General features: G+C 29.4%; 1 protein-coding gene across 1 annotated transcript; it reads right to left on the bottom strand.

Moving 5' to 3' along the window:
* Window positions 1–6,611: 6,611 nt before the first annotated feature.
* Window positions 6,612–10,022, bottom strand: mldr (mitochondrial ribonuclease P catalytic subunit). Its single transcript, XM_018546029.1, has 5 exons — window positions 9,544–10,022; window positions 7,990–8,857; window positions 7,439–7,682; window positions 7,142–7,272; window positions 6,612–6,957 (listed from the first exon to the last, which is right to left on the bottom strand). Exons 2-5 carry the CDS (start codon window positions 8,844–8,846, stop codon window positions 6,612–6,614), a joined length of 1,578 nt encoding a protein of 525 aa, XP_018401531.1. The 5' UTR covers window positions 8,847–8,857; window positions 9,544–10,022.
* Window positions 10,023–10,604: the final 582 nt, after the last annotated feature.

The raw sequence follows: 10,604 nt of genomic DNA, 5'->3' as shown, positions 1-10,604 counted from the left end.
TCTCACTGAAGACCTCCACCCCCGTCGCAACTCCATCCCTACCTCGAAAAGGGTGCAGACCGTCAGTAGGGGTGAAAAATGCACAACGCCTGCGCCACAATGCTCTTCCGTAGAGAGTATAAACGCGCCGGGTTGCGTAAAGAGGAGGGTGTACAAATCGTAAGACCGCAGTCGGAATGCAGGTTAAGATTCACGTGCAATCTCAAATGTTCTCTTTTTTTCTATCATAGATACTTTAATCTCGATTTACTTTTTTTATCATTTTCTAGAATTCAAAAATTAAAAAGAAAATAAGACTAGATTAAAACTAATCTATATTGGTAGAAATGAACATTAGAAAAAGAATAAATTAATCCCCGAATATAAAGTTAATCTACATTAGTGAAAGTAAACTCAAGTAGAATAAAATATTTTTTATCACATATAATAGTATCATCTTGATTTTTGAATCTATTATTAATTGTAATAATATTCAATCTAATTGTATCTTTTAAAACAAATTACGATAATTGACTATTTTCATCAAAGATTTTGTTACATTATTTATTAATAACGTATTAATTGTTAATACATTAAACATCAACAATTAATAATAAAAATTCAGATATAAATCTGTGATTATATAATGAAATTGGTATGTAGTTTATTTGAAAATTTTTCGCACAAATGCAAAGCGAATGAGGACAAACCTCAAGATCTGTGGAGCGTTAAGAAAGTTCCACGCAGTCTGTTTCTGCAATCCTAGACTACTAAAGAATATAGCTGTGACTGGCATTCGATGACTCACGAGATGACGATAGACTAACTGAGCCAATGATACACTACTATCGAGTAAAGCAGATCCATGTGCGTAATGCTATACAGGAATATTGTTCTTTTTTTCTCACGGACATTTTATATCAGATTACAACGTATGTATAAAAAAATCATCAAATATCAGATGTGAGAAAAATATTGCGTAATAATAAATGTATAATTTAAAATCTTCGAATTTTTTTTGATAATCGTCGTGATATTTTTAATTAAATGGGGAATTGAGATTGCATCAGTGCGAATTATCCGAAAATGAAAAACCTATTATTTTCTTAATACCTTTATTCACATATGTTTTGCATAATTTCCCATATAATTTCGACATATTATTGAACGAGAATTATTATGTCTCTGTGAAGTTAGCACCTCAACTTTAAAAATCGGAAATTTTAATAACAGTACTGCTTGCACCCGTAATAGTTCTAGAGTTCCTGATAAGTTTCATCAATAGTACTGTTGATTTAGGGCAAAAATTTTAAAAAATAAAAATATGCGGTGCTAACTTCGCGTGGCACCGCAAGATTTGAAAAAGCCGATTTTTATGACGGAATCTCACAGTACTCGAAGAGTACTACAGTTCCCGATCGGTTTTAGTGACATTACCCACCTTTTTAATATGTTTAAACAATTTTTCGATCCGCGCGCTGGCACCGCACGTCAAGAGTAAAGTACCCTTAAACAGTCAGTACTGGTCAACTTTTCGACTTTTTCCGACAGTACTACAATAGTTCCGAAGCAATATGCAGGTGTCGACCCGAGTACTCTTCGTTTAATATGTTTAAATAAATTCTTAAGTTTTCCGCTGGCACCGCACGTCAAGAGTAAAGTGCCCCTAAACGGCCAGTACTGGCCAACTTTTCGACTTTTTCCGACAGTACTACAATAGTTCCGAAGAAATATGCAGGTTTCGACGCGAATACTGGCTGTTTAGAGGTATTATACTCTTGTCGTGCAGTGCCAGCGGAAAAATTAAAAAATTATTTAAACATATTAAACGAGGAGTACTCGGGTCGACACCTGCATATTTCTTCGGAACTATTGTAGTACTGTCAGAAAAAGTCGAAAAGTCGGCCAGTATACTGGCCGTTGGGTAGTGTCACTAAAACCAAAACCGATCAGGAACTGTAGTACTCTTCGAGTACCACAAAATGGCGTAAAAAAAATAATTTTTTTGAAAGTTGAGGTGCGAGCTCTTTTTTTTAAAATTTATTTAAAACTATTTAATGGCCGGTACTATTGTTATAATCGATCAGGAACTGTAGTACTCTTCGAGTACTGTGAGATTCCGTCATAAAAATCGGCTTTTTCAAATCTTGCGGTGCCACGCGAAGTTAGCACCGTATATTTTTATTTTTTAAAATTTTTGGCCTAAATCAACAGTACTATTGATGAAACCTATCAGGAACTCTAGAACTATTGCGGGTGCAAACAGTACTGTTATTAAAATTTCCGATTTTTAAAGTTGAGGTGCTAACTTCACAGAGACAATTATTATAATTACATAATATGATGTTTCAACAGACTTACGTAATAATAATATAATGAATACTTAAACATAGAGATAAAATACAAAATTAATAAAATATTATAATAAAATATAGAATAAACAGATTGGATATTTCCAATCATTAAACGAATTCGATCATTAAAACTCATATCCTTGAGGTACAAACGAAGAGAACGGTGGTACAATCGGGTACAAACCTAGCTCTATCCAATAAAAAAAAAAGAATTTTTTTTCTTGAAGTCGGGTGCCAGGTTCACATAAGTTAATATTTCTCGCCATAAATAGTACATACAATAAAAAAAAATCATTTTTCAACTAACATACGAAAACATTTAACAATAAGAGTCGACGTTCACATTTTCCAGTTTCTAGAAGTTCTCTCCTTGAAAGTAGAAATGATTTTGAACTTAGTGCTGAGATAATACTTTTTTGAAAAAAATTTTTATAATAGAGGTTTATAAAACATTAATTAACATTAAATAATATCAAACCAACATTTATGGTTATATTGTTATCATAATATTCATAATACAACCATAAATACAAATTTAATAATATAAGGTGACACTTGAGTTTTAAATGGGTGATTTAAAAATATGAACAAAATGTTGAACTCATCTATATCGCAATTACTTTAATGATGATGATGACCGAATATATCAAATTATTTTAGATGTATATATATATATGTATATATACATATATTATATATGTATCATTAATTACTTAATATATAATAATTCTTCAATATAATAAAATTGTCCAGTACATGTGTCTAATCAATTTTATATGTACATTTTTTAAATTAATTATAAAATTATTTATCATAAAGAATAATATCGATATTTAATATTAATTTTTATATTATTACAATGCTGTCAACACAAATAATATTATTAATATATATTATCTTGATAATTATGTAGCTCGTAATTTAAAATAACATATTGAACTGTTTTACTACGTCGAACAAAATTACTTCATAAATACAGCATGATCTTAGATCTCGAACGATATATGAAATAATAGTTAAAAATTAAAGTACACAATAAATAACAGCAGAACTGTAATAATGAGGAGAAAGGAAAAGTCTTATTAAGTTTCACTCGGAACACACACACCGACGAGAAAAAGGATTTGAGAATTGTAGCGAAATAATTTCATGATGATCGACAAAAAGACTTTCCTAAATATTATTCAAGTTCTAATAAATAAATAAAAACATTTTTATTTAATAAAAAATATATATATATGTCCATAAAAATCGCTGATAATTATCTGTTATTAAAATTTTATTCCTTAAAAAGATGAATTGAATAGATCACATAATGAAATTGTTTAACATTTAATCGTTTAACAAATTTAAAAAAGTTTATCGATATGCTCATTATTAGTTACAGATTTTAATTAATAAATTCTATTTTATATATATCAAACAAATTAAATGTTCTCCAATATATATATAAAAACATTCATATTTATTTTCAATATTATATAATAAAAAATAGATTCATATTATTATAAATAATTTTAAAAAGTTTTAATATATATCATCTCACTAATAATTTGTAAAGCTAATATTAATTCATTTTAATGATTTTCTTAAAATTAATTGTTAATTATTGTAATAGAGATAAAAAACAGAAGATAAATAGAGATAAATAGATATAGAAATAGAGAAATTAACTGTTACTATTTTTATACATTAAACTAATATTATATAAAAAAAAACTCTTCAAATACATATGTACAATTGAATGTTTTAATTCTTACATTCGAATCTTATAAGATCTTCAGAGTACTTTTTACAAAAATTCTAAAAAAAATAAAATAAACCCAAAAAATAAGATCAAAATTTTATTATACCTTTTCTATTTTACGTTTACTTTTCCATTCACAAGAATTAGTGGCGCACAAGCGTTTATTTTGATTATTTATGTATTGTCATATATACTTCATTAATCTTTCAAAGAAACAAGAATCAATTAATTTTTAATTTCTCAATTTAATAAAGTTTGTCACATACATTTTGCAACGTTTATACTGCTCAAAGCATATTCGAAAACATAGTCGAAAATAGTGATGTTCGTCGTCAACGTCATGGTCTCTAACCTTCTGTTCTGCTTCCGCGACTACCGCTGTCGGCGGAAATAAATTAAGCCGATTAGTATCCCTATTATATAAAAAAAGAAGTAATTCTTTTATCAATAATATCAGTCATAACTAATTAGTATCAGAGAAACTGCAAAATATTCATCGGAAGAGACACTGTCTTAAACATGAAAATCCCCCCAGACTATAGTACACAAAAATAAGTAAATCATGTTAAAATAATACAGGCTCATTTTCCTATACCTTAAGACACTTCAGTATGAAAAAAATCTTTTTTTCACAACAATTGGTGCACTGTTTTTCAATATATAACCTGTAAAATTATACCCTACAATTCTATGTTTATTTACTTAGTAATTGGACAGAATATCTTTTCAATCGCGTTCATTTCAAACCACTCGTTGACACAATTGAATTGCGTCTTCTGTTATCTAGCAGCGTCTTGTACCAGCTGATCAAACTCTTGTGTGTGATACAATTTGGACTCCAACAAAACAATTCGTACTTACTTCTGTGAATGGTCCAAATAAGGTTGCCACCGCTCGCTTCAATGTAGCATCCCACCGGCGAAGGAATGCCACCAGGATGTTCCGAAGAAATCCTTGGGACGTCCCGGGAATGTCCTTGGAAGGTCCTGCGAAAGTTCCTCGTTGAAGGAGAGAGCCTCTCCGTTTCTCTCGCGGAACCGACACGCCGGAGAAGCGCGAGAAGAAATCACAGTATTTTCACGTAGATCTTGATCGATCTTGGAAAGTCTGTGATTTGGAACGGAGAGACTCACGATAGTTCTCACGCAACGAAAATACTACGACGATCAGCGAACATCCGGACCACGTTCTGCGAGACTGTCCTCGCGGCGGCGGCGGCGACGACGACGGTGACAGACAAAGATGGCGAGGTTCGGGCGCAGACACGCAGCATTACATATCCGGCAAGGACGAGAGTTCAGAGCAAGAACGCTGAAATCGATTGGCTGCGAAAAAGCGCGCAGAAATGCAACACCCAAGAATTCGGACGGAAGGATGCGTTGAGAAACGCGATAAATTATAGTACGGAATTATCGCGCGATAATTCTGTTAGATTAGATCATAAAGCCGCGACTGCAGCGACCTCCACTGCGCAGCTGCATTTGCGAACAAATGGGTTGATTCTCATCACGCGATTATTCGACAAGCAACTCTCGTTCCTTTTAAAGTCTGTTCTTTATATTTGCAATTTTTATTCTTTGCATCTGCCAGTTTTTTGTATTTATTTATTATACTATACTTTTACATTAAATTTTTGAAACACTGAACGTTAAAGGGGAAAAAGAAATAAGATATACTGGAAAAGTAAAAAAGATTTAGTTATACAAAAAGTAACTATAATTACATGTATGTGTATATATATATATATACATATATACATGTTGCTTTGGATGCTCATGTGCTTTTTTAAATGCTATTTACAATTATTTTAAATAATCGAATCGAAGCAATCATAATTGGGTGAGCAATACGAGCACGTATAACAACAGGAAATACGAAAAAATGAATTTTTATTATTGTATTTACAATACGAATTACTACATTTTTTTATATAATGACGAAAATGTATATATTGTTTAAATTAAATTTTAAAACTTTTTCGAAGCTTTTAAAAAAATTGTGTATTGCTTCATCATATTTTTTTTCCGCTAAAAGTGCTTATTAACGGTTTTTTTCTATCTCGATGAGGTAAACAATAATTATGTAACAGTGATTCATCATTAATAATTTTCTGTGCGCTAGCAGAGCCAAAGTGAGTATAAGCAGTGAGTATATATATATATATATATCACGAAAAATGAAAAAATATACATATATTACAGATAAAAAAAATATATATATGTATTACAAATCAATTAAAATACTACGTCTTTTACTATTACCTCTGGTGTTTAATTTCATTTTGTCTTTAATTTAGATATTACTTTGGCTATTATAAGCAATTATGAACATTAGTTAATTTAAATATCTTAGTCTTCAGACCTAATGCAGTACAGCCCAAGCAATTAATATAATTTATAACATTTATTATAAATTTATATAAGAAACATCATATTGCGTGTTATTAAAGACAGTAATAAAATTGTATATCTTTAAATCGCATCTGATCTTTATTGTATAAATATATTTCATCCAATAAACAACTTTACATTTTAATACATTTTTTTCTCATTATACTTCAAACAGTACCACTTATCTGAGAATTCATAAAATTCCTTTAAAATCTCTGTATTAAGATCTTCAGTGACACATGGCACATGCCAACAGTTATCATTCTTTTGTACAATCGGCAAATAGGTAAAAGGCTCTTGAATACGAAGACCAGTTGCACTGAACTTGACAAAGTACTGATGCGAAAACTGCCATTTCTTAAACTTTTGTTGTATGTCTTTATCTTGCAAGGAATGTTTATGTTGTCTCATTAAATCCGACGAAACAAACATTGTATTCATCCCACATGCCATAGTTGCATAGAGTATGTATGGATCATCAGCAGATCTAAAATTTAATGTATTTGTTTACAAAAAATTTATTCAAAATATTATAATTGTTTTATAATGTTTATATATATACACACATATATTTTTTTTTTTTATTGTACATATAATTATAAAGTAATCATATGTCATAATAATAATTATATCTAAAAAAATTCTATAGTATCTATATTCACAATACTTACAAATTATCTATCAAAAAGACGTACGCATTTCGCTCTACGCGTTTAAATTCAGATAGCTTCTTTTGATGTTTCCGCGTCAATACGAGTATTTTTTTCCCACATTTTTTGAAATGCTCTACTACATTCAGAAGCTAATATAAATCGTACATTAATATTTAATAATTAATATATTTATAGAAAAATAACAGAAAAAATTATTTTATAATAGATATTTCTACATATATAAACTTATATAATGTATCGATATATTGATATACATGAATTTACAAGCGTTTTAATAAAAACAATATATATTACCAGCATTAATTTAGGTGCAGATAAATTCTGCAGATATGTTAAATTAAGTCCATCAATGACTATGTCAAAGGGTTTAGTATTTTCAATAAATTCCTTAAATTTCAACAATTCTTGTGGATTAGTTTTGCGATAGACATCCGACCCTATAATCACTCTATCCATCATAAATTTTGCCAATTTCTGAAATTCGTCTTCACTAAATGTTATTTTGGACAAAGAGTGACCGCAATGTTTACAATTCCCCCTATAAACATAAATATTAAAATTTTATCAATTGATTCAAAATATTAAATTTATTCTACAAAAATACTAATCTATTTGCTTTAAAATTTTAATTTTATTTAGTAAATTCTTAAATATTATTTTAAAAGTCATAACTCTGTACTCATATATATTATTACAATTATTGATAACTTACAAAGTTATCTACTACTTAACAAAGAATTCTATCATTAATTATTAAAACTTTTAAAACTATTATTTAAATAATTTAAAATTACTAAGTGTATTAAACTAAATAATGGCTAAAATATTTAAAAAAAACAACAAACGTTTTTTTGGGGATTACTGTGCGATCTGTGGACCAACCATATTTGGTAGCTGTATTAGCATATGCTCTTATTATTTGATCATTTGGTATTATATTGTATTTAATCCAGAAATGAAACATCTCTTCCATTCTACTTTTGAAAAATTTTGCAGTTTCCAGCTGGCAATATTGTAAATGTGATGTGTATACATGTTTTAGTGGAATCAGCCTGTGCAACACTAAATCTGACAGTGCTTTCCATGCAATGTCGGATTTCCTGTTTCTAAATGCTGCACTAGCTAATGCAGAATATATATTAGTGCCTGGAGTAGATGTAATATTCACCATGTCTATTATATCTTGTGTTTTCTCCCATTCATCTGTCAAACATAAGCTTGTTATACAATTTTCAGCTGTAACATAATCTAAATATTGATACTTTTGCCTCAAAACATTATATGTTTCTACAATTTCTATTTTATCTACATCAGTCAAGGAGTTCTGTTTCAAAACATAGAGTTTAAGATATTTTCCGATCACTCCTGCATTCAAAGAATAATTATTTTCCCTCAAGAATTTGAAATATGCAATAGCATTATCCACATGAAAATATTTGACACACATATCTATGATTACAGAGTCTACAATGAATGGTGTGATTGCTGCATTTTTTTGAAGAATTTCTTCTCGTATGTTTTTCCATTCTATTGTAGATAGATTTCCTTTCATTTTCTCATATATATCAGCATTTTCTGTGATTAGGTTTTCTAAATGAATAATTTTTTTTTTATAGTTTCGTTTTGATAAGACATATGTATTTATGTTAAACTTATAAAAATGAGATCGTAATGGTTGATATAGCTTGTAAAACAGCGTCATTTATTCTACACCTGAAAGTTAAATTCATTCATTATTAAAATTATTTCATGATTTATATGAATTAAAATTTGTTTAGAAATAATTCATTAAAATTTGTGATATAATATATATATATTTTTTAAATAAAGAGAACTATTATTATATAAAAACAGAATTATAAAAATAATAAACAAGTCATTTTAAAAGTTTAATAAACTAATGTTATTTATTATTGATAATGATTAAATTATTATATTATTTTATTTTATTTATTCATTTCTCATAAATTATATATATATATATATATACACACACACACACACACAGATACATACATTAGTATTCAATAAATACATCTACAAGATGGTGTATTTATATAATGGTAAAAAAAAATATATTCTAATTTGAATATAATTTTAATATGCAATTTAATGCATAAGACAATTAGTACATTTTTTGATAATATCACATTATTAAACAGCTTTAACAAAATTGATTTCAATAGTAAAAGCTTATTAAAACGTTACCATTATCTCTTAATCTCACCACATGCAAGATAATTAACAAAAAAAAACATTCACAATAATGTAGTGTGACAGATATAAAAATACATACATAAATATATATATGTATATACTATTTCAAAGACTTTTTTTTTTCTCTTCGGTTATTTTTTCATCAAAATTTCTATAATAATGACGAGTACACATTTTCTAACCTCTCCAAAATATTATCGAAACTTGCGTCGAAAACACCGACAAGTTATTAGGTCTGATCTTTTTAGTTAAAATGCTTGCACTGTTCATCTTTCTTTCATTTCTCTTCACGTTAAGTTAGGTTCAGATATTCATCTGAGTGTCATCAACGTATAACCAGAGAGAAGCCTGAAGAGCGGCCATCTTCTTCTTCTTGTCGATTATAATTGGCCGGGTAGCCGATCCAACGGCAATCGTCAAGGCCAGTAACGAAAAATCGTAATGTGTAAACGAAACAAAGTCGTAATATGTAAACGAAGAATGATGCAATGCCCGCGAAAAATGGCGAAACCCGAACGAACACCGGGCGCCTGCGATTGCAACGTCGTCACGCCACTTTAACGCGCGTCCGGACGGACGAACGAGCCGAGCCAAACGCGGACACACATCAGTAAGGAAATTCGAGGCACGGTCAAAGTCGGCAACACTTTCTCAAAAATATACAAAAAACGAACACCCGGACCGAAACGCGTCCGCACCGGTCGGGTGGTTCAACGAAACTTGAGAGCGGCCATGCCCGGGATTTAGCTGTTACTTTATTTTGAAACGCCACTTATGTCCACAAACCGTGGACTTTGAACTATGTAGCCAATGTCCAAGATCGTGTCGGTAATGTCAAAGATTTATGGTTCGAATCTTCCCTACGTCCACGATTTAAAAAAAAAAAGCCTATGAGGTAGAAAAATTGGAACTAAAAGGGTCAAGTGAACAATAGTGGGGATATTCAAATCTATACGCGCATAACAATATGAATATAACCGGTTATAATAGTAAGTTCCTGAGCGATGTGTTAACTAATGTTATTAACATTATTTAAGTTTGCATTATTTAAGATAGAGAAATATACCGTTTCTCAATCTACAATAATGCATTCTTAAATAATGTTAATAACATTAGTTAACACAAAGCTCAGAAACTCTCCTAACACAATTTGTCTAATATTATTAAAAATTCTTTTATTTTTAATAATATTTATATAATAAATATATATTTTTTTGTACATTTTTCAAATATTACTATAAAA

The sequence above is a fragment of the Cyphomyrmex costatus genome, unplaced genomic scaffold (assembly GCF_001594065.2).
Source record: "Cyphomyrmex costatus isolate MS0001 unplaced genomic scaffold, Ccosl1.0 scaffold51, whole genome shotgun sequence".
NCBI lineage: Eukaryota > Metazoa > Arthropoda > Insecta > Hymenoptera > Formicidae > Cyphomyrmex > Cyphomyrmex costatus.
This window is presented reverse-complemented; position numbering and strand designations above follow the sequence as displayed.